This window comes from Vulpes vulpes, chromosome 6 (assembly GCF_048418805.1).
Source record: "Vulpes vulpes isolate BD-2025 chromosome 6, VulVul3, whole genome shotgun sequence".
Taxonomy (NCBI): Eukaryota; Metazoa; Chordata; class Mammalia; order Carnivora; family Canidae; genus Vulpes; species Vulpes vulpes.
In genome coordinates this window covers 132782546-132807696 of record NC_132785.1, presented here as the reverse complement: position 1 = coordinate 132807696, position 25151 = coordinate 132782546, and the positions used below count along the sequence as shown (strand labels likewise).

The following is a 25151-nucleotide window of genomic DNA, read 5'->3' as shown; positions in this document are numbered from 1 at the left end:
CCTCATTGTGAGCCCAGACAGAAACCTCCCTATAGAAGGGGATCAGGACCAACAGGGGATGCGCAGTACTCACCACTTCTGTCTTTAAGGCCCAGGAGCAGGTGCATATGGAGATTGTGGGCAGGTTTCCCATCAGGGTTTGGGCTTCCTCTCCAGAAACTGCTGGGGATTTACCCCAAAGATATGATGCAGTGAAACAGCAGGACACCTGCACCCTAACGTTTATAGCAGTCATGTCCACAAGAGCCAAGTTCTCAGAGAAGCCTCGATGTCCTTTGCCAGATAAATTGATAAACGTGATACAGTTTATATATATACAAGGGGATATTTCTCAGTCACCAGAAAGGATCAATAGCTATTATTTCCTTCAAGGTGTACAGAACTACAGGGTTTTATGCCAATGAAATAAGTTAATCAGAGAAGGACAATCATCATGGTTTCACTCACATGTAGAATATAGAAATAGTGAAAGGGATCATAAGGGAAGGAAGGAAACTGAGTGGGGATAAATCAAAGAGGAATACAAACCATGAGAGATTCCTATCTCTGGGACTCAAACAAAGAGGTGCAGAGGGGAGGTGGGTGGTGGGACATGGTACCTGGGTGATGGGCACTAAGGAGGGCACATGATGAGATGAGCACTTGGTATTACTATATGTTGGCAAATTGAAATTAAATAAAATATTTAATAAATAAATGAAAAATAAATTACTGAGGAGAGACAATATTATGAGCAATAACATGCCAACATATTCAGCAATCTGAAAGAAATGGATGCCTTCCTATAAATGTAGAAACAACAAAATCTGAAACAGGAATGAATAGAAAAGCTGTACAGACCCAAAACATGGAAATGAAAATCATATATATTTAAAAGTCTTCTAACAATCAAAAGTCCAAGGACAGAGGGCTGCCCATAGGAATGCAACAAGCATTTAAAATGACTTAATACATATCATGAAAATTTTTCAAAAAATAGAAATTAAAGGAAACTTCCAAGCTCATTATCCAATGGTAGCATTTCCTTGACCTCAAAAGCAAAGATCCAACTGAAAAGGAGAATTACAGACTAATATCCTTGATGGATATGGATGAAAAATTGTCACCAAGATCCTAACTAACAGCATCCAACTGTACATTCATAGTATAATTCATCATGAACAAATGGGATTAGCTTCTGGTCTGCAAGGGTGGCTCAGCATCTGAAAATCAAAAAATGGGATTTGACTCATTCATAAAAGAAAGAATAAGGACCATTTTGTCCTTTCAACTGAAGCCCAAAAATCTTTGTCAAAAGATACTATACTTTCTTCATAAAAACCTTTTGCTGTCTAGAGATAGGGAGACATCCTCAACATCATAAAAGCCACCTACAGAAGACACATGGAGAATGTAATCCTCAACAGGAAAATTTGAGAGATTTTCCCCTAAAATCAGCAACAGGACAGAGATGCCCATGGTCACAAGTGTTCTGCACCATAGTACTAGAAGTCCTAGCCTCAACAATCAGACATAAAACAGATGCAAAAGTCATCTAAATCAGCAAAGAAAAAATCAAACTTTCACTCTCTCACATGACACAATACTTTAAGTTCAAATCCCAAAGATTCCTTTGAAACAACTGCTGGAACTGATACTGGAATTCAGCAAAATCAGTGCATGTAAAATAAATACAAGAAAGACAGCAGCTTTTCTATATAGTGCAAATGATACAGAAAAAAAGAAAATCAAGGACTGGATGTAATTTATAATTGCACCAGAAATAATCAGATAATGAGGAAAAATCCTAACCAAAGAAGGATGGATGGATAGGTTAAACATTCCAGAACACTTATGAAAGACAGTATGGAAGACACAAGAGCACAGAAAATATTATTCTCGTAGATTAGAAGAATGAATATTGATAAAATAACTATGCAACCCGGAGGAAGCTAAACATTCAACGGCATCCGCATAAAAATATCACCAGCGTTGTTCACAGATCTAGAGCAACCATCAGAAAATTTTTAGGGAACTAGGAAGACCTCAAATATCCAAAGCAATCCTGTTGAAGTAAAGCAAACCTGGAAACATGCTGATTCTGGTTGTCTAGATAAATTACAACATTGTGATCATCAGGACACTATGGCACTGGCACAAATATAGAAAAGTTTGAGAACCCAGAAATGGATCCTAAACCCTAAGGTCAAAAAATCTTGACAAAGCAAGGAAGAATATACAAATGAAAAAGAAAGTCTCTTCAACAAATTGCGTGGGGAATATTGGAGAACCACATGCAGAAGAATGAAAGGGGACCGTTTCCTGAAATCATTCACAACAGTGGACTCAAAGTTGATGAAAGACCTAAATGTGAGTCAGGAAACCATCAGAATCCTCACAAGAACACAGGCAGCACCTTTTCTACCTCAGCTGCAACCACTTCTGGACGTGTCTCCAGAGGCAAGGGAAAGAAAAGGAAAATGAAGTATGGGGACTTCAAGGAAAGAGCATTTTAATAGCAAAGGAATCACTCAGTGTAATTAAAAGGCAACCTATAGAATGGGGGGAGATATTTGGTAAAGTCTTATTAGATTAAAGGCTAAAATTCAAATCTAAAATAAACTTATCAAGCTCAACAGCCACCAGTATCTCCAATGAGAGTTGGGTAGAAGTTGGGAACAGACTTCCTGTCCTGACCTGATATCTCACATCACATCATATATTAGGGAGCTCATCCACATGCAAGAGGAAATTCTTTTGCTCTCCTAGATATGCTATATATCAAATGAAATATTAGAACAAAGAATCTGACCGAAAAGAGGGAAAACTTTTATGCCCCCTAAGTCAAAGATTACCATAGAAATTAAGCAATATTCCCACCAACAGTGTAAGAGGGTCCCTTTTCTCCACATCCTCTCCAACATTTGTTGTTTCCTGCCTTGTTAATTTTCCCCATTCTCACTGGTGTGAGGTGGTATCTCATTGTGGTTTTGATTTGTATTTCCCTGATGGCAAGTGATGCAGAGCATTTTCTCATGTGCTTGTTGGCCATGTCCATGTCTTCCTCTGTGAGAATTCTCTTCATGTCTTTTGCCCATTTCATGATTGGATTGTTTGTTTCTTTGGTGTTGAGTTTAATAAGTTCTTTATAGATTTTGGAAACTAGCCCTTTATCTGATATGTCATTTGCAAATATCTTCTCCCATTCTGTAGGTTGTCTTTTAGTTTTGTTGACTGTATCCTTTGCTGTGCAAAAGCTTCTTATCTTGATGAAGTCCCAATAGTTCATTTTTGCTTTTGTTTCTTTTGCCTTTGTGGATTTATCTTGCAAGAAATTAAAAAAAAATAAAAAAAAATAAAAAAAAGAAATTAAGCAATAATAAAGTAAAATATATTAATATCATTCAACAGGAAGAAAAGTAATTTTATTGTATATGACATTGTCGAATAAATAGTGAATGAGGACAAACCTTACAAAAAACACTTGAAGTAACTACTGAGTTCAGGGAAAATACAGGATATAAAACCAACATATACAATAAAGTTAATTTCTACACACTAACAACAAATTATCTGTATAAAATTTAAAAAACAATCCCCTTTACACTGGTACCAAAAATAAATATTTATGATTAAACTTCATTAAGGAGAGAAAATACTAAAAATGACCTATATTAATCACAGAGTTTTAAAAAGACACAAAGGCAAAGATAAATACATTGATGGATTAGAACATCATAAATCCACTGTGAAACCAAAAGAAAGTGATCTACAGTTGTGAAGTAATGCTTGTATATAACTTGTAAAGAATTGATCAGAGTCTGGAGCTGACTATATAGTCAGAGGACATGCAAATAGGGCCCTCCCTCTAGTGATTAAACCAGCCCAGCCCCGACCCTGCAACTGGGAGAGGAGGCTCAGCCCCAGGATCCCCAGGTGACCCCCTTCAGGGATCAGGACAGAACACAGACAACTCACCATGGAGTCTGTGCTCAGCTGGGTTTTCCTAGTCGCTATTTTAAAAGGTAATTCATGGAGACCAGATACCCTGAGTCTGTGAGTGGAGGTGAGTGAGAGAAACAGGATGTGGGACCGTTTCCTGACCAGTATGTCTTCTGTCTGCAGGTGTCCAGGGAGAAGTGCAGCTGGTGGAGTCTGGTGGAGACCTGGTGAAGCCTGGGGGTTCCCTGAGACTCTCCTGTGTGGCCTCTGGATTCACCTTCAGTGACTATGCCATGGACTGGGTCCGCCAGGCTCCAGGGAAGGGGCTGCAGTGGGTCGCATACATTAACAGTGGTGGAAGTAGTACAAGCTATGCAGACGCTGTGAAAGGCCGATTCACTATCTCCAGAGACAACGCCAAGAACACGCTGTACCTGCAGATGAACAGCCTGAAAGCCGAGGACACGGCTGTGTATTACTGTGCGAAGGACACAGTGAGGCGAACTCAATGTGAGCCCAGACACAAACCTCCCTGTAGAAGGGAATCAGGACCACCAGGGGGTGCACACTCCTCATCACTTCTGTCTTCAAGGTCCAGGTGCAGGTGGAGATGGAGGTTCTGGGCAGGTTTCCTGTCAGGGTCTGGGTTTCCTCTCCACGGAGCAGTTTCCTCCAGGGAACCTTTATGTTTCAATTTTTTTTTTCAAATATTACCAAGTGACCTTTATTTCACAAAACTATCTCCATTAAAATTATTTCATATACCACTGTTATAAATTATAAGATTCTATTTAAATGAAACACAATTGGCAAACTCACAAATCACCAACTTTAAATCCTTTCTTGTACTCTGAGGCTGCCCACATCAGAGTTCATTCCCAAGCCTGAGTAACCTAATGTTTTTAAATTGACATTAGTTAAGACTTCCGTATTGGGTTGAGTGTGCATTACACCAAAGGAGCTTTGGAACCATCTGTCACCTAATTCAGTTCGCCAACATATATCATATCATCCAGGGCTCAGGGGGCCTGTCTTGACACCAGGTTCTGTGTGTACCAATGCAGTGTCTCACTTGATAATTTGTTTCATGGAAAAACAACTATTCTTATATGCACAAAAGATAGAGTTTCATAGACTTATTTAAGTTCTCATAAATATATATCTAAGTTCTTCCTACATATGAGTAATACATATGAATTATACGTATGATTAAAACACAAATGTCTACATGTACCTCAACTTCTATAGGGATCAACAATCCAAGCAAAACAAAACAAAAAACTGAACTCTGAGAAAATGAGCATTAGGATCACTCACACACATACACATGCACACACACACGAGACTCTAAACCTTTATCACTTTCACCATCATGTCTTTTGAGAACAGAGCAGTCCTCTCAGGAAGTCATAAATACATGTTTGGAGCCAGCAGAGGACCCTGGTTCAGGGTGTGTGTTGTGGGTCAGTCAGTTGTTTTGATGAAGTACTAATCCAGGGAGCGCCTATGTGGAGTCAGTGTCCCCCCTGAATCAAAGGAGGGAACTCGAGGTTTCCTGCTGGATTTCCTATATGTAGGGCAGGAGGTGAAGATGGAAGATTGGTGATCCAGGTGGTGGTAAGTATTACTCCAAGAATATGGTGTGATGACAAATTCCACTATACATTTATGAGAACTTACAGAACAAAAATGGAGGAGAACATTCCACCTGCAGAGAATAACTCTTAGATCCTTCAAGTGCTGATATCAGCTCACGGTGTGGGACCTCTACCATCCCCATATTGGAAACTAGTACCCATGTGATGGGAAGAGGAAGTGTGGTCTTATGGGAGTTCTAAGGTCAGGAGGTGCAAACTCATGTTGGGATCTGGTCCCTTATACACCAGGACTGGGAAAGTTCCTGGTCTCCTGGCCCCAGGTGGGTGACAAGGAAAGGACCTACCAGGACATGGGAAATCTCCAGACACTGTGTGCCTGCACTTGGACCTCAGAGTTCCCAGACTCTAGATCTCTGAGAAGGAGTGTCTGCTGTTTATTTCACCCAATCCATGTACGATGTTCCAACAGGGGGCACAGGATAAGGTAGTCTATATTTATTTATTTTAATTCAATTTGCCAACATATTGTAACACCTACTTCTCATCACATCACGTGCCCTCCTTAATGCTGGTCAGTCTCCCCAGCCCCCCACCCACCTCCCTTCCAGAGACCTTCACTTTGTTTCCCAGACTAAAGTGTCTCTCATGGTTTGTCTCTCTCATGAATTTTCCCAACTCAGTTCCCCTCCTTTCCCTTTTAGTCCCTTTCACTATTTCTTATATTCCACGTATGAGTGAGACCATATATTTCCTTTCTTTCTCTCACTGACTTATTTCACTCAGCAAAACATCCTCCGGTTCCATCCATGACAAAGCAAATAGTGGGTATTGATACTTTCTGATGGATGGGTAATATTTCATTGTATACATAGACCACATCTTCTTTATCCATTCAATTGTTGAGGGACACCGTGGCTCCTCCCACAGTGTGGCTACTGTGGACACTGATGCTGTGAACATTGGGGTGCAGGTGTACTGTAGTTTCACAACATCTGTGTCTTTCAGGTAAATACCTAGTGGAAAAATTATCGGGTAGCAGGGTAGTCCAATTCTTCAGTTTTTTTGAGGAAATTCCATTATGTTTTCCAGAGTGGCTGTGCCAGTTTGCATTCCCACCAAAATTGGAAGAGAGTTCCTGCTTTCAACATCCTTTCTTAAAGTTATTGTTTCTGGCCTTGTTAATTTACCCACTCTGAGTTGTATAGGCGAGATTTCACTGTGGTTTTCATTTGTATCTCCCTGGTGATAAGTGATGTGGTGCATTTTTCTCATCTGCCTTTTGTTCAAGTGTAGGTCTTCTTTGCAGAAATGCCTCTTCATGCCTTCTGCCTATATCCTGACTGGATTGTTTGTGATTGTGGGTGTAGAGTTGGTTAAGCAAATATATTCTCTGCTCTAGGTTCTCTTCTCTTTCACTTCATTGTTTCCTTTACTGTTCAGGAGATTTTCATCTTAAATACCAATAGTTCATCTTTGCTTTTATTTCCCATGTCTTTAGATATGTGTCTTGCAAGCAGTCATTGCAGCTGAGGTCAAAAAGATTGCTACAAATTCTCATCTATGATTTTGATAGATTACTGTCTCATATTTAGGTCCTCATTCATTTGAATTTATTGTTTTGTCTCATGTAAGAGAATGGGTTTTATTTTTTTATTATTTATTTATTTATTTATTTATTTATTTATTTATTTTGCAGGTGGCTGTCCAATTTTCCCAATGCCATTTATTGAAGAGACTTTTTGCTATTGAATATTCTTTCTTGATTCTGGAGGAGTAGTTGAATGTAGAGTTGATGGTTCATTTCTGGGTACTCTAGTCTATTCCCTTCCCCTAGGTGTTGTTTTGTGCCAGTATCACGCTGTCTTGATGATGGCAACTTTGTAATAGAGCTTGACTCCAAACATTGTGATGCTCTCCACATGTGTAGTTGTTCCTGTACCTATTCAGGACCTTAAGATGTAAATTGAGGAAGACCCAAAAAGTTGGAAAACATTCCATGCTTAAGGATTAGTAAAATAGTTATTGTCTTGGAAACTCTTCCTCAGGTTTGAGTGTTGGCCTTTGGCTCTGATAGTAATCCCAGGATCCTGAGATTGATCCCACATCAGGATGCTGGCAGGAATACTGCTTCTCCATCTGACTATCTCTCTTTTTTTATTTATTATTTATGATAGTCACAGAGAGAGAGAGAGAGAGAGAGGCAGAGACACAGGCAGAGGGAGAAGCAGGCTCCATTCACCGGGAGCCCGACGTGGGATTCGATCCCGGGTCTCCAGGATCGCGCCCTGGGCCAAAGGCAGGCACCAAACCGCTGTGCCACCCAGGGATCCCTCCATCTGACTATATCTCTAACCCCCACTAGGTATCTCTCTTGAATAGAAAAGTAACGATACACTTTGTAAAAGAGAGGAATAAATATTGTGAAAATGTCTATGTTACCCAGAACATTCTACAAACTCAATGCAATCCTTATCAAAACATTATAGGCTTTCTTCACAGAGTTGGAACAAATACTCCTAATACTTATATGGCACAGACAAAGATATTAGTGACACATGAACCCAACACTGATACTCTGGCATTTTCGGTCTGTGTTTGTTCGTGGAACGTACCTGTTAAATTCCTTCAATCAGTTAAGGGTGGATTTCTCACATGTTCCTTCCTGGAGCTAGGACAAAGCTGTTGAAAATTATACGGATTTGTGAAAAAAGACACAGTGGACACATAGAAGGATTATCTTGATACAATACTGTCAGAGTAACTCAGACATGTTGGACCTTCATTTTAAAAATGGCCTTTTATAATGTTTCCAGAAGATGAGGATGTGATGACCCTGTGGGTTTTGTGTCTGATCATCACCTTAATGAGTTGTGTTTGTTCTGATGGCTGTGAGGTGTGCACCTTGTCACTGGATGAACATTTGTTGCCTCGTGTTCCCATTTGAAACCCACCAGCTACTGTGATTCTCTCTCTGGTCATGATGGCGGTTTCCCCTTAGCATTTTCCTCACTGGAAATAATAAAAGGAGGATCTATATTGCTTATTTGCCCTTTATCTCTTTATTTATATGCAATTTTTTGTAATGGTGTATGCACCAGCCAAGTAATGAGACTGGGTGATGGTAACACCTAACAGCTTTGCCATCCGATTCCATAGTCTGCACATGAATTTACCTTGCGGGGAAGTTGTTTCAGGGAATTTAAGTCCACTCATAGTCAGAAAGCCAGGAGAGCAGCTCTGAATGCCCAGAAACAAGCGAGTGGTTTGCTTTCTCCTACTTCAACAATATGTGTGCACATGCTGTAGTCCTCAAAGTTGCCCACTCAAGACTTAAACATGAAACAATGGAGAAGGGGGTGGATCACACAGGTTCTCTAGCAGTGTTCATCCACTGGACCTGAGCTGGGGTTTGGAATCATGTCTAAGATGCACAGTGCATTTGTTATTAGATTGTTATGTTTAAAGATTTTGCTTCCTCTGTATATGCCCCACCCTACCTTGGTGAGGATTGTGCCATGGGCTGTGTGGCTCTCTCCCTGGCTGCACTGGAGAGCTGTGCTGGCCTGGGTGTCAGTTGTGAAGTGTGTCTCTCTGTGTCCACCCAAGACTTCAGATTCCTTCAGGGATGTCCTGTTTAATTCCCTGACTGGCTTTGTGCTCTCCTTGTTCTCTTCCATGTAGAACCTCCCTCAGCTCCCTCCAATACACCCACTGCTCTACTCACGTGACAATGGTTAATGTGGGGGAAGGAGTGGGACCACCAGGATGCTCTTACATGCTGAATGAGCCTTATCATCAGGTGTTCATGGGACCCTGGGTCTGGAGGAAGGCTGCTTGGGCCCCTGACCCTCCTCCACCAGGAGTCCATTTCCATTGATTCATGCCCATCTCTGGGTACAGAGCCACTTCTTTTATTCCCCTGTTCCCTCCCACAGCTCCAGCTCTCCCTGGGTGTCTTCAGTTTCCTCCTTTTAAATATTTTTATTAAATTTCAATGTGCCAACATGTAGTAGAACACACAGTGCTTATCCCTTCAAGTGCCCTCCTCAGTGCCTATCACCCGGTCAACCCATCCCTCCCCGCCTCCCGTTCCACTACCCCCTGTTCACTTTCCAGAGTTAGGAGATTCATGTTTTGCCACCCTCTCTGATATTTCTCACCCCTTTTCCCTCTTTGCCCTAATAGTCCCTTTCAATATTTCTTATATTCCTCATATGAGTAAAACCATATAATCTTTGTCTTTCTTCATTTGACTTACTTCACCCAGCGAAACACCCTCCAGTTCCATCCATGTCAAAGCACATGGTTAGTATTTGTAATTTCTATTGACTGAGTAATATTCATTGAATATATAGACCACATCTTCTTTTTTAAGATTTAGATATTTATTCTGAGAGACACAGAGAGAGAGAGTCAGAGACACAGGCAGAGAAAAGCTCCATGCAGGGAGCCCAATGTGGGACTTGATCCCGGATCTCTAGGATCATGACCTGGGCCTAGGGCACTAAACCTCCAAGCCACTCGGGCTGCCCTACACCACATCTTATTTATTCTTTCATCTGGAGATGGACATCGAAGCTCTAAGTTTCCTCTTTTCCTACCTTTCCTCACACTAGAACTTTCTTTTGAAATGAAACATCTGTTCAGTCCTCAAGAAAACTTTGCTGTTTAAATCTGTTCCACTTTCAGGAAGAGAGGGATCCCATGCGATCCCTCCTGTTACTACAGGATGCTGGATTGGGAGGTGTTCTATTGCAGACAAATTTTGTTTCTGGACTGGACACAGGCCATGTGTATCTCAAAGCATTTCTGCTCAGTGTCATCTTGCCCCCCTCCTGCAGGAACCATTTGTGAGGGTTTTATGTGATAAGTTCCCATCCTACAGAGGAGGGAAGCATGAGTGTGGAATCAGTTTAATGATGTGGTCTTGGATAACTTCATGCTATAACACCATCAGCACAAAAGGATGTCAAGAAACCTATTAAATGTTTAGGATGAATCTCGTGATCCTTTGTGTGCTCCTTTTGTGCCAGGGTCTGGGGCTTCTTCTCCATCAAATATGTAACCCAGGGAGACTCTCTGGACACAGGATTCTATGTTGACCTATTCAGTGCTAACCTACAAATATACTTGTCATAGGAAGAGAAATACCCTAAACTACACACATGAAACATTCATGTGTATTGCTTATTCATGTCTCTAAATACAAATACACAACCAATATCCTGATGCTCATCAACTTATTATTCGCAGGAGACATACTGACTCAGTGTGCATCACAGGACCACCAGATCAACTAGCCACCATGCTACAAGGAGCATAAAGTGCATACTGGACACGAAGCTCCAGAAGCATTAACAATCCAAGCATCAGAGTAAAGGACTCTGGTGTGTTCACTATCTTGGACCAGGATCACAGCACCAGCGTCAGTGTTCTTCATGTTCGATAGCCACATTAATTCAGAAGAAGTGTTCTTCTTCATCTCTTATTTCTGTCTTCGTATTGAAACCAGTTTTCTGATATAAGAATTGTTACTGCAGGTTTCATGGATGTCCATTTGCAAGAAAAAAGGTTATCCACTAACTCAATTTCAATTTAGAGGTGTCTGGATTTAAAATGATCCCCTTAAAAGCAGAGAAAGATGATATCATGCAATAAGGTCAGGAACATGATGGGAACCTCCACTCTCCAAAATGTTCTTCAATATAGCGCTGGATGCCCTTACCTCAGCAATCAGACAATAAGAAATACAAGTTCCCAAATCTAGAAAGAACAAGTCAAAACTTCATTCTCCATGTATGAGATGCTACTCAACATAGAAAACTCAAGAGACTTCAGGAAAATATTTTATATCTGAGTCAGCAATTTAGCAAAATACCAGGATATACATTCAATGCACAGAAGTCAGGCACATTTTACACTAACAATAATAGAGGAGAAAGAGAAACCCAGGAGTCCATGGCATTTACAATTGCAACTACACACAGTGAACCAAATCAGATGTGTACACTGAGAACTCTAAAACACTTAGGTTGAAAATTGAGAAAGACACAAATATATGAAAAACCTTCCATGTTAAAGGATTATAAAAAATAAATCCTTCAATCTCTATGCTACTCAATGAAATCTACATAGTTACACAATCTCTATCAAAATACCATCAACATTTTTCACATATAGTACAATCGTAAAATTTGGATGGAACCAGAAAAGATCCTAAATACCAATGGGATGTTGATAAAGACAACCAAAGCTGGCGGCATCGCAATGCCTGATATCAGGCTGTATTACAAAGCTGTGATCATCAAGACCCTATGGTACTGCACAAGAACAGACACATAGATTAATGGAACAGAGTAGAGAACTCAGAAATGGACCCTTAACCCTATGGTGAACACATATTTGACAAGAAGGCAAGAGTATCCAATGGAAAAATTGAGGCTCTTCAACAAATGATGTTGGGAAATTTGGACAGCCATATACAGAAGAATGAAACTGGTCCAGGTTCTTACACCAGACACACTGATGAACTGAGAATGGATGAAAGACCTATATGTGAGGCAGGAATCCATCAGAACCCAGGCAGTAACCTCCCTGATATTGTCCAGACCAAAATTTTACAAGACATTTTTCCAAAGACAAGTGAAACAATTGCAAATATGAATTTTTCGGTGTTCATGAGGATAAACAGGTCTGTGAGAGAAAAAAGTCAAGAAAACATAAACACAACCAACAGAATGGGAGTAGATATTTACAAATGAGGAATTATTTAAAGGGATAGTAGCCAAAATCATTAAGAAGTTAGTAAATTCTACACTCAAAGAACAAAAACTCCAGGCAAGACATGAGCTGAAAATACAAATTGTTATTTCCCCATTAAAGATATATAAACATGCAAGCAACTTGAAAAATGATTGTCCTTCTCTGAAAGACTTATTTCACTCAGCATAATAGCCTCCAGTTCCACCCACATCTAATCAAATGGTGGTTATTCTTCCTTTCTGATGGCTGAGTGACATTCTTTTGTATATAAAAACCATAACATTTTTATCCATTCATCTGTCGAAGAACATTGTGGGTTCTTACACAAATTGGCTATTGTTGGAATTACTGCTATAAACACTGGGGGGGGGGCACGTGCCCTGAAATTACATTACAACTGTAACTTTGTGGTAAATACCACAGAGTGCAATTGGGAGGTCACAGGTTAGCTCTATTTTTCTTTTGCCAAATTTCAGCATGTGTTCCTGATTAAAACTCTTCAAGTGGAGGATACAGGGAACATTCTTCTATATCATAAAGCCATCTATGAACTTTCACAGTGAATCTCATTCTCAATAGGGGAAAACAGAGTTGTCCCTATGTTCACGAGGACATCAGGGATTCCCAGTCTCAACACTTGTGTTCACCATAGAAGTAGAATTCCTACCATCAGCAATCAGATAACACCATAAATAAAATCCATTCAAAATGGCAAAGAAATAAGTCAATCAGAGAAGGACAAACATATGATCTCATTCATTTGGGGAATATAAAAAAATAGTGAAAGGGAATAAAGGGGAAAGGAGAAAAAATGAGTGGGAAATATCAGGAAGGGAGACAGAACATGAAGGACTCCTAACTCTGGGAAACGAACTATGGGTGGTGGAAGGGGAGGTAGGCGGGGAGTGGGGGTGACTGGGTGATGAGCACTGAGGTAGACACTTGATGGGATGAGCACTGGGTGTTATTCTATGTGTTGGCAAATTGAACACCAATAAAAAATAAATTTATTAAAAATGGCAAAGAAGAAATCAAAATCTCCCTTTATAGAGGACATGATATTTGTATCTGAATCCCAAGAGACACCACCTAAATTTTCTAGAAATCACATAGCAATGTAGCGATATGATAGGAGACAAAACCAAGGCCTAGAGGGCAGCTGAATTCATACACACAAACAGTGAGACTGATAAAAGAGAAATTATGGAATTTAACTCATTTACAATGACACCAACCATAAGATACCTAGGAAGAAACCTAAACCATGAGGTAAAGGATCTGTCCTTTAAATCTAGAAGACACTTATTAAAAAAATAACGGAAGACACAAATAAATGGAGAAACATTCCATGCTCATGGATCAGAAGAATAAACATTCGGCAAATTCAATCTCATAAAAGCCATCTATGACTTTCACAGTGAATCTCATTCTCAGTGGGGAAAAACAGAGTTGTCCCTAAGTTCACGAAGACAGCAGAGATTCCCAATCTCATCACCTGTGTCACTATAGGAGTTGAAATCCTACCATCAGCAATCGGACAACAAAATAAATAAAATCCATTCAAAATGGCAAAGAAGAAATGAAACTCTCCCCTTTTGCAGAGTACATGATATTTGTATCTAAACTCCAAGACACACCACTTAAATTTTCTAGAAATGACATAGCAACATAGAGATGTGCAGGAGACAAAACCAAGGCATAGAGGGCACCTGCATTCCTATGCACTAACAGTGAGACTGATAAGAGAGAAATTAGGGAATTGAACTCATTTATAATGGCACCAACCATAAGATACCTAGAAATAACCCTAACCAATGAGGTAAAGGATCTGTCCTTTAAATCTGGAGAACACTAATGAAAGATATCAAAGAAGACACAAAGAGATGGAGAAACATTCTTTGCTCATGGATCAGAAGAAGAAACATTGTGAAAACTTCTATGCTACCCAGGCCAATGTAGACACTGAATGCAAGTCCTATAAGAATACCACAATCTTTTTTCCCAGTGATGAAACAAATAATCTTCAGATTTCTATAAAATCAGAAAAGAGCTCCAATAGCCAGAGTAAGGTTGAGAAAGAAAACCAAACCTGGGGCATCAGAATGCATGATTTCAAGCTGCACTACAAAGCTATGATCATTAAGACAGTGCAGCCCTGGCACAAAAACAGACACGTGGATCAATAGAACAGCATAAAGAACCAGGAAATGGACCGCCAAATGTATGGTCAAAATCTTCGACAAAATAGGAAAGAATATCCCCTGGGAAAACAAAACAGTCTCAAAAATAATTGGCATGAAGAAAATTGAACAGCTCCTGCAGGAGAATTAAACTGGACCATTCTCTTATACCAAACAAAAATATAAAGTCAACATGATTAAAATGTGTGCCTTCACCTTCCGCTTGCCTCTCACCCAACTTCTGTCATGCATAGAACATAAGCCTGTTTGAAGCTAAGCACACAGGCAATTAGGATGTGGGACACACAGGTCATAAACTCAAATCTGAGAAATATGTAAACCTTGGAGGCAGATATCAGCTAGCCACTCATTTATAGCAGTTAGAACCTATCTGCATTCTAATTGAAGATGTAACTTGGAAATCAGTGTATTAAAACTCACATACACATGAAAAAAACAACAACAGAATAAAATGTGAGAAAAAAATCCGTCTAAATCTCTTTCAGGAGAAGAGAGGGAACAGCTTTTTGGAAGGAACATAGCCACAGCAGTTTCTTGCAAGGCATATCTATAATGGCAAGGCAAACAGAAGAAAAATGAATTTTGGGAGCTCCATAAAGATAAGAATGTTCTGGAGAGCAAAGGAAACTGTCAACAAAACTAAAACACAACATACAGAAGGGAAGATGATACTAGCAGATGACATATAAGACAAAGGGTTTCTATTCAACATCTATAAAGAATCTATCAAGGTCAACACACAGGAACAGGGATTCCAGGCAAGAAATGGCAATAAAACATGAACGGAAATTTTTCCAAATAAAACTTACATAGGCCAAGAAGTCCATAAAAAATTGCTCCAGATCACTTGTTATCAGGGAAAAGCACATCCAAACCACAATCAGCTGCCGCTTTACAACACAGAGAATAGAAAAAATTAATACAGAAGAAATCATCAAACTTTAGAGAGAATGTGGAGAAAGGGGAACCCTCATGCACTGTTGGAGGGAATGTGAACTGGTGCAGCCACTCTGGAAAACTGGGTGTAGGACCCCGAAAGAGTTAAAAATAGAGCTACACTCCGACCCTGCAATTATACTACTCCAGATTTATCCAAACGATATAGTTTTAATGAAGCAGCAGGACACGTGCACCCCAATGTTTACAGCAGCAATGTCCACAAATGCCCATAGGCAAACTATGGGAAAAACCATGATGCCCTTTGACAGATGAATTGATAAACATGATACGGTTTATATATACAAAAAAAAATATTTCTCAGTCATCAGAAATGATCAAATGCTACCATTTCCCTCAACATGTATGGAACTACAGGGGAATTATACCAATGAAATAAGTCAATCGAAGGACACTCATCATAATTTTACTCATACATGGAATATAATAAATAGTGAAAGGGATCATAAGGGAAGGAGGGTAACAGAGTGGGGATAAATTAGGGAGGAAGACAGACCATGAGAGACTCGTATTTCTTGGACTTAGAGGAGTGCAGAAGGGGAGGTAGGTCGTGGGACATGGTACCTGGGTGATGGGCCCTAAGGAGGGAACATGATCAGATGAGAATTTGGTGTTATATTATGTTGGCAAATTGAACTTAAATAAAATATTGAATAAACAAATGAAAAATAAATTATTAAACAGAGAGAACATTATGAGCTATAACATGCCAAAAAATTCAGCAACCTCAGAGAAATGGATACCCTCCTATAAATGTGGAAACAACCAAATCTGAAACAGGAATGAATAGAAAAGCAAGACAGACCCAAAACCAGGAAAGGAAAATCGAACATATTTAAAGGTCTTCTAACAATCAAAAGTCCAGGGACAGATGATTGCCCAAGGGAATGCAACAGGTATTTAAAAGGAATTAATGCCCACCCTGAAAATGTTACAAAAAACAGAAATTAAGGGAAAATTCCACTCCTTTTCTGAGGGAAGCGTTACCTTGACCTGAAATGGAGACAATGATCCAATTTCAAAAGAAAATTACAGATTAATTTTCCTGATGGACATGGATGAAATATTCTCATTAAGATCCTAACCAACAGGATCCAACGGTACACTAACAGGATAATTCTTCATGACAAAAATCGGCTTAATTTCTGGTCCACAAGGGTGGTTCAGCATATACAAAACTAAGAGTGGGATTTGAGTCATTAATAAATGAAAGTTTAAGGGTCATTTTATCCTCTCACCTGATGCCCAAAAAGCTTTTGGCAAAAGAGATTATACCTTCTTGATAAAAAAACCTCTTGCTATGTAGAGATGGGGGACCTACTGAGCATCATAAAATCCATTTACAGAGACATATGGAGAGTGTCATTCTCAACAAGGAAAAGTTGAGAGCTTTTCCCATAAGACCAGGAACAAGACAGGGATGCCCACCATCACCACTGTTCTTCCCCATAGTGCTACATATCCTAGCCTCAACAACCAGACAACAAAGAAAAGGAAATGTCATCCAACTCAGCAAAGAAAAAGTCAAACGTTGACTCTTCACACCACAAGATACTTTAAGTTCAAATCCCAAAGATTCTTTGAAAAAAATTGCTAGAACTGATACCAGAATTCAGCAAAATCAGAGAATGTAAAATCAATACAAGGAAGTCAGTGGCTCTTCTCTAATGTGCAAGTGAAGCAGAAAAAAGAAAATCAAGGACTGGATGCAATTTAAAAGTGCACCAGAAATCATCAGATGATGAGGAAAAATCCTAATTGAAGAGGGATAGATCTATATTCTAAACACTGCAGAACACTTATGAAAGACAGGAAGGAATAAAAACCTAGATAAAAAATATTTAAAATCGTTTGTATTTCCTTGGTGTTGGTAGTGATCTCTCCTTTCTCATTCATGATTTTATTAATTGGCGTCTTCTCTCTCTTCTTTTTAATCAGGCTCTCTAATGGTTTATCTATCTTATTAATTATTTCAAAGAAACAACTCCTGGTTCTGTTGATCTGTTCCACAGTTCTTCTGGTCTCAATTTCATTGAGTTCTGCTCGAATCCTTATTACCTCTCTTCTTCTGCTGCATGTAACATCTATTTGCTGTTTTTTCTCTAGCTCCTTTATGTGTAATGTTAGCTTTTGTATTTGAGTTCTTTCCAGTTTTTGAATGGATGCTTGTATTGCGATGTATTTCCCCCTGAGGACTGCTTTTGCTGCATCCCAAAGATTTTGAACGGTTGTATCTTCATTCTCATTAGTTTCCATGGATCTTTTTAATTCTTCCTTAATTTCCTGGTTGACCTTTTCATCTTTTAGCAGGATGGTCCTTAACCTCCACGTGTTTGTGGTCCTTCCAAACTTCTTGTTGTGATTAAGTTCTAATTTCAAGGCATTATGGTCTGAGAATATACAGGGGACTATCTCGATCTTTTGGTATCAGTTCAGACCCGGTTTGTGACCCAGTATGTGGTCTATTCTGGAGAAAGTTCTATGTGCACTTGAGAAGAATGTGTATTCAGTTGAGTTTGGATGTAAAGTTCTGTAGATATCTGTGAAATCCATCTGGTCCAGTGTATCATTTAAAGCTCTCGTTTCTTTGGAGATGTTGTGCTTAGAAGACCTATCGAGGGTACAAAGAGCTAGATTGAAGTCACCAAGTATAAGTGTATTATTATCAAAGTATTTCTTCAGTTTGGTTATTAATTGGTTTAAATATTTGGCAGCTCCCACATTCGGGGCATATATATTGAGGATTGTTAAGTCCTCTTGATGGATACATCCTTTGAGTATGAGATAGTGTCCCTCTTCAACTCTCACGATAGTCTTCGGGGTAAATTTTAATTTATCTAATATGAGGATGGCTACCCCTGCTTTCTTTTGAGGGCCATTTGAATGGTAAATGGTAATGGTTCTCCAACCTTTTATTTTCAGGTTGTAGGTGTCCTTCTGTCTAAAATGAGTCTCTTGTAGACAGCAAATAGATGGGTCCTGCTTTTTTATCCAGTCTGAAACCCTGCGCCTTTTGATGGGGTCATTAAGCCCGTTCACGTTCAGAGTTACTATTGACAGATATGAGTTTAGGGTCATCATGATATCTATTCAGTCCTTGTTTTTGTGGATTGTTCCACTGAACTTCTTCTTAAAGGGGAATTTTAACAGTGCCCCTTAAAATTTCTTGCAGAGCTGGTTTGGAGGTCACATATTCTTTCAGTTGCTGCCTGTCTTGGAAGCTCTTTACCTCTCCTTCCATTTTGAATGAAAGCCTTGCTGGATAAAGTATTCTTGGTTGCATGTTCTTTTCATTTAGGACCCTGAATATATCCTGCCAGCCCTTTGAGGCCCCGGGAGGAAGCCACAGTGGCGGGAGCAGCTCTGGAAACCTGGATTCAGCCCCCGCAGTAACTCAGGGGCTCTCTGTCTGCAGGGCCTGGGGGCTCCGGGGCGGGGCCGCTGATCTGCTCAGCTCCAGGCAGGAGCATCCTTGCTGTACTGGGCCCTCCCGATCTCTGCCTGTCCCTGGGGGAGGCCGGATCCTGGGCTGTGTCCCGGCGCCCTGTGCTTTGGTGCCTGCGCTGTTGGATTCCCGCTCCCAGCCAGCAGCCCCCTCCGTGGAGCCTCCGCCCGAGCCCCTCCGAGATGCTCCGGTCCCGCCAAGGTGGCGCTGCAGCCCTTAGGGAGCTCCACGCACTGTCCTGCGCGTGCTGCAGGTGTCTGTTATTGTCCCCGGGAGCCCGAGGGTATCCCCGCCCTCCTGGGTCCTGCTCTAACTCCCTGCGGGTGCCTTTCCGCCAGGGAAGGTTGGTGCAGCTCCAGTGCCTCCGGGACGGGGCTCTCCTGTCCTGGGGACACTCGCCCCGGCCTCAGCCCGGCTCCTCGCGGGGTCTCTCCTCCTTGGATGCCTTTTGTTTTTTTATTTCTTTTTCCCGGTCTTCCTACCTTGATAGAAGCGTGAACTCTTCTCACTGTAGCATTCCAGCTAGTCTCTCTTTAAATCGGAGGCCGAATTCATAGATTTTCAGGATGATTTGAAGGTTATCTAGGTAATTTGTTGGGGACAGGTGATTTGGGGACCCTACTCTTCTGCCATCTTGCCCCTCCTCCTATCCATTCATCTTTAAATGGACACCGGGGCTCCTTCCACAGTTTGGCTATTTTGGACATTGCTGCTAGAAACATCGGGGTGCAAGTATGCCGGCGTTGCATTGCATCTGTATCTTTGGTGTAAATCCCCAGCAGTACAATTGCTGGGTCATAGGGCAGATGTTTTTTTAACCCTTTGAAGAACCTCCACAAGTTTTCCAGAGTGGCTGTAACTTTTCACATTCCCAGTAACAGTGTAAGATGGTTCCCCGTTCTCCGCATCCTCTCCAACATTTGTGGTTTCCTATCTTGTTATTTTCCCCTTTTCTCACTGGTGTGAGGTCGGATCAAATTGTGGTTTTGATTTGTATTTCCCTGATGGCGATTGATGCAGAGCATTTTCTCATGTGCATGCTGGCCATGTCCATGTTTTCCTCTGTGAGATTTCTCTTCATGTCTTTTGCCCATTTCATGATTGGATTGTTTGTTTCTTTGGTGTTGAGTTTAATAAGTTCTTTATAGATGTCGGAAACTAGCCCTTTATCTGATATGTCATTTGCAAATATCTTCTCCCATTCTGTAGGTTGTCTTTTAGTTTTGTTGACTGTATCCTTTGCTGTGCAAAAGCTTCTTATCTTGATGAAGTCCCAATAGTTCATTTTTGCTTTTGTTTCTTTTGCCTTTGTGGATGTATCTTGCAAGAAGTTACTGTGGCCAAGTTCAAAAAGGGAGTTGCCTGTGTTCTCCTCTACGATTTTGATGGACTCTTGTCTCACATTTAGATCTCTCATCCATTTTGAGTTTATCTTTGTGTATGGTGAAAGAGAGTGGTCCAGTTTCATTCTTCTGCATGTGGATGTCCAATTTTCCCAGCACAATTTATTGAAGAGACTTTCTTCCAGTAGATAGTCTTTCCTCCTTTATCGAATATTAGATGACCGTACATTTCAGGGTCCACTTCTGGGTTCTCTATTCTGTTCCATTGATCTATGTGTCTGTTTTTGTGCCAGTACCACACTGTCTTGATGACCACAGCTTTGTAGTACAACCTGAAATCTGGCATTGTGATGCCCCCAGCTATGGTTTTCTTTTTTAAAATTCCCCTGTCTATTTGGGGTCTTTTCTGATTCCACACAAATCTTAAAATAATTTGTTCTAACTCTCTGAAGAAAGTCCATGGTATTTTGATAGGGATTGCATTAAACGTATAAATTGCCCTGGGTAACATTGACATTTTTACAATATTAATTCTGACAATCCATGAGCATGGAATATTTTTCCATCTCTTTGAGTCTTCCTCAATTTCGTTCAGAACTGTTCTATAGTTTTTAGGGTACAGATCTTTTACCTCTTTGGTTACGTTTATTCCTAGGTATCTTATGCTTTTGGGTGCAATTGTAAATGGGATTGACTCCTTAATTTCTCTTTCTTCAGTCTCATTGTTAGTGTATAGAAATGCCATTGATTTCTGGGCATTGATTTTGTATCCTGCCACGCTACCAAATTGCTGTATGAGTTCTAGCAATCTTGGGGTGGAGGCTTTTGGGTTTTCTATGTAGAGTATCATGTCATCGGCGAAGAGGGAGAGTTTGACTTCTTCTTTGCCAATTTGAATGCCTTTAATATCTTTTTGTTGTCTGATTGCTGAGGCGAGGACTTCCATAACTATGTTGAGCAGCAGTGGTGAGAGTGGACATCCCTGTCTTGTTCCTGATCTTAGGGGAAAGGCTCCCAGTGCTTCCCCATTGAGAATGATATTTGCTGTGGGCTTTTCGTAGATGGCTTTTAAGATGTCGAGGTAAGTTCCCTCTATCCCAACACTCTGAAGGGTTTTGATCAGGAATGGATGCTGTATTTTGTCAAATGCTTTCTCTGCATCTAATGAGAGTATCATATGGTTCTTGGTTTTTCTCTTGCTGATATGATGAATCACATTGATGGTTTTACGAGTGTTGAACCAGCCTTGTGTCCCAGGGATAAATCCTATTTGGTCATGGTGAATAATTTTCTTAATGTGTTGTTGGATCCTATTGGCTAGTATCTTGTTGAGAATTTTTGCATCCATGTTCATCAGGGATATCGGTCTGTAATTCTCCTTTTTGGTGGGGTCTTTGTCTGGTTTCGGAATTAAGGTGATGCTGGCCTCATAGAACGAATTTGGAAGTACTCCATCTCTTTCTATCTTTCCAAACAGTTTTAGTAGAATAGGTATGATTTCTTCTTTAAACGTTTGATAGAATTCCCCTGGGAAGCCATCTGGCCCTGGACTCTTGTGTCTTGGGAGGTTATTGATGACTGCTTCAATTTCCTCCCTGGTTATTGGCCTGTTCAGGTTTTCTATTTTTTCCTGCTCCAGTTTTGGTAGTTTGTGGCTTTCCAGGAATGCATCCATTTCTTCTAGATTTCCTAATTTATTGGCGTACAGCTGTTCATAATATGTTTTTTAAATCGTTTGTATTTCCTTGGTGTTGGTAGTGATCTCTCCTTTCTCATTCATGATTTTATTAATTTGAGTCTTCTCTCTCTTCTTTTTAATAAGGTTGGCTAATGGTTTATCTATCTTATTAATTCTTTCAAAGAACCAACTCCTGGTTCTGTTGATCTGTTCCACAGTTCTTTTGGTCTCGATATCATTGAGTTCTGCTCGAATTTTAATTAACTGTCTTCTTCTGCTGGGGGTGGGGTCTATTTGTTGCTTTTTCTCTAGTTCCTTTATGTGTAAGGTGAGCTTTTGAATTTGAGATCTTTCCAGTTTTTGAATGGATGCTTGTATTGCGATGTATTTCCCCCTCAGGACTGCTTTTGCTGCATCCCAAAGATTTTGAATGGTTGTATCTTCATTCTCATTAGTTTCCATGAATCTTTTTAATTCTTCTTTAATTTCCTGGTTGACCTTTTCATCTTTTAGCAGGATGGTCCTTAACCTCCACGTGTTTGTGGTCCTTCCAAACTTCTTGTTGTGATTAAGTTCTAATTTCAAGGCATTATGGTCTGAGAATATACAGGGGACTATCTCGATCTTTTGGTATCAGTTCAGACCCGGTTTGTGACCCAGTATGTGGTCTATTCTGGAGAAAGTTCTATGTGCACTTGAGAAGAATGTGTATTCAGTTGAGTTTGGATGTAAAGTTCTGTAGATATCTGTGAAATCCATCTGGTCCAGTGTATCATTTAAAGCTCTCGTTTCTTTGGAGATGTTGTGCTTAGAAGACCTATCGAGGGTACAAAGAGCTAGATTGAAGTCACCAAGTATAAGTGTATTATTATCAAAGTATTTCTTCAGTTTGGTTATTAATTGGTTTAAATATTTGGCAGCTCCCACATTCGGGGCATATATATTGAGGATTGTTAAGTCCTCTTGATGGATACATCCTTTGAGTATGAGATAGTGTCCCTCTTCAACTCTCACGATAGTCTTCGGGGTAAATTTTAATTTATCTGATATAAGGATGGCAACCCCTGCTTTCTTTTGAGGGCCATTTGAATGGTAAATGGTAATGGTTCTCCAACCTTTTATTTTCAGGTTGTAGGTGTCCTTCTGTCTAAAATGAGTCTCTTGTAGACAGCAAATAGATGGGTCCTGCTTTTTTATCCAGTCTGAAACCCTGCGCCTTTTGATGGGGTCATTAAGCCCGTTCACGTTCAGAGTTACTATTGACAGATATGAGTTTAGGGTCATCATGATATCTATTCAGTCCTTGTTTTTGTGGATTGTTCCACTGAACTTCTTCTTAAAGGGGAATTTTAACAGTGCCCCTTAAAATTTCTTGCAGAGCTGGTTTGGAGGTCACATATTCTTTCAGTTGCTGCCTGTCTTGGAAGCTCTTTACCTCTCCTTCCATTTTGAATGAAAGCCTTGCTGGATAAAGTATTCTTGGTTGCATGTTCTTTTCATTTAGGACCCTGAATATATCCTGCCAGCCCTTTGAGGCCCCGGGAGGAAGCCACAGTGGCGGGAGCAGCTCTGGAAACCTGGATTCAGCCCCCGCAGTAACTCAGGGGCTCTCTGTCTGCAGGGCCTGGGGGCTCCGGGGCGGGGCCGCTGATCTGCTCAGCTCCAGGCAGGAGCATCCTTGCTGTACTGGGCCCTCCCGATCTCTGCCTGTCCCTGGGGGAGGCCGGATCCTGGGCTGTGTCCCGGCGCCCTGTGCTTTGGTGCCTGCGCTGTTGGATTCCCGCTCCCAGCCAGCAGCCCCCTCCGTGGAGCCTCCGCCCGAGCCCCTCCGAGATGCTCCGGTCCCGCCAAGGTGGCGCTGCAGCCCTTAGGGAGCTCCACGCACTGTCCTGCGCGTGCTGCAGGTGTCTGTTATTGTCCCCGGGAGCCCGAGGGTATCCCCGCCCTCCTGGGTCCTGCTCTAACTCCCTGCGGGTGCCTTTCCGCCAGGGAAGGTTGGTGCAGCTCCAGTGCCTCCGGGACGGGGCTCTCCTGTCCTGGGGACACTCGCCCCGGCCTCAGCCCGGCTCCTCGCGGGGTCTCTCCTCCTTGGATGCCTTTTGTTTTTTTATTTCTTTTTCCCGGTCTTCCTACCTTGATAGAAGCGTGAACTCTTCTCACTGTAGCATTCCAGCTAGTCTCTCTTTAAATCGGAGGCCGAATTCATAGATTTTCAGGATGATTTGAAGGTTATCTAGGTAATTTGTTGGGGACAGGTGATTTGGGGACCCTACTCTTCTGCCATCTTGCCCCTCCTCCTATCCATTCATCTTTAAATGGACACCGGGGCTCCTTCCACAGTTTGGCTATTTTGGACATTGCTGCTAGAAACATCGGGGTGCAAGTATGCCGGCGTTGCATTGCATCTGTATCTTTGGTGTAAATCCCCAGCAGTACAATTGCTGGGTCATAGGGCAGATGTTTTTTTAACCCTTTGAAGAACCTCCACAAGTTTTCCAGAGTGGCTGTAACTTTTCACATTCCCAGTAACAGTGTAAGATGGTTCCCCGTTCTCCGCATCCTCTCCAACATTTGTGGTTTCCTATCTTGTTATTTTCCCCTTTTCTCACTGGTGTGAGGTCGGATCAAATTGTGGTTTTGATTTGTATTTCCCTGATGGCGATTGATGCAGAGCATTTTCTCATGTGCATGCTGGCCATGTCCATGTTTTCCTCTGTGAGATTTCTCTTCATGTCTTTTGCCCATTTCATGATTGGATTGTTTGTTTCTTTGGTGTTGAGTTTAATAAGTTCTTTATAGATGTCGGAAACTAGCCCTTTATCTGATATGTCATTTGCAAATATCTTCTCCCATTCTGTAGGTTGTCTTTTAGTTTTGTTGACTGTATCCTTTGCTGTGCAAAAGCTTCTTATCTTGATGAAGTCCCAATAGTTCATTTTTGCTTTTGTTTCTTTTGCCTTTGTGGATGTATCTTGCAAGAAGTTACTGTGGCCAAGTTCAAAAAGGGAGTTGCCTGTGTTCTCCTCTACGATTTTGATGGACTCTTGTCTCACATTTAGATCTCTCATCCATTTTGAGTTTATCTTTGTGTATGGTGAAAGAGAGTGGTCCAGTTTCATTCTTCTGCATGTGGATGTCCAATTTTCCCAGCACAATTTATTGAAGAGACTTTCTTCCAGTAGATAGTCTTTCCTCCTTTATCGAATATTAGATGACCGTACATTTCAGGGTCCACTTCTGGGTTCT

At 40.9% G+C, this 25151-nt stretch overlaps 1 gene segment (V, D, J or C); it reads left to right on the top strand.

Moving 5' to 3' along the window:
* Positions 1-3890: 3890 nt before the first annotated feature.
* On the top strand, positions 3891-12844 carry LOC140599258 (immunoglobulin heavy variable 3-74-like). The segment is given in 3 exon segments: positions 3891-4004; positions 4105-4415; positions 12758-12844. Coding segments are annotated over 3 exon segments (444 nt in total).
* Positions 12845-25151: the final 12307 nt, after the last annotated feature.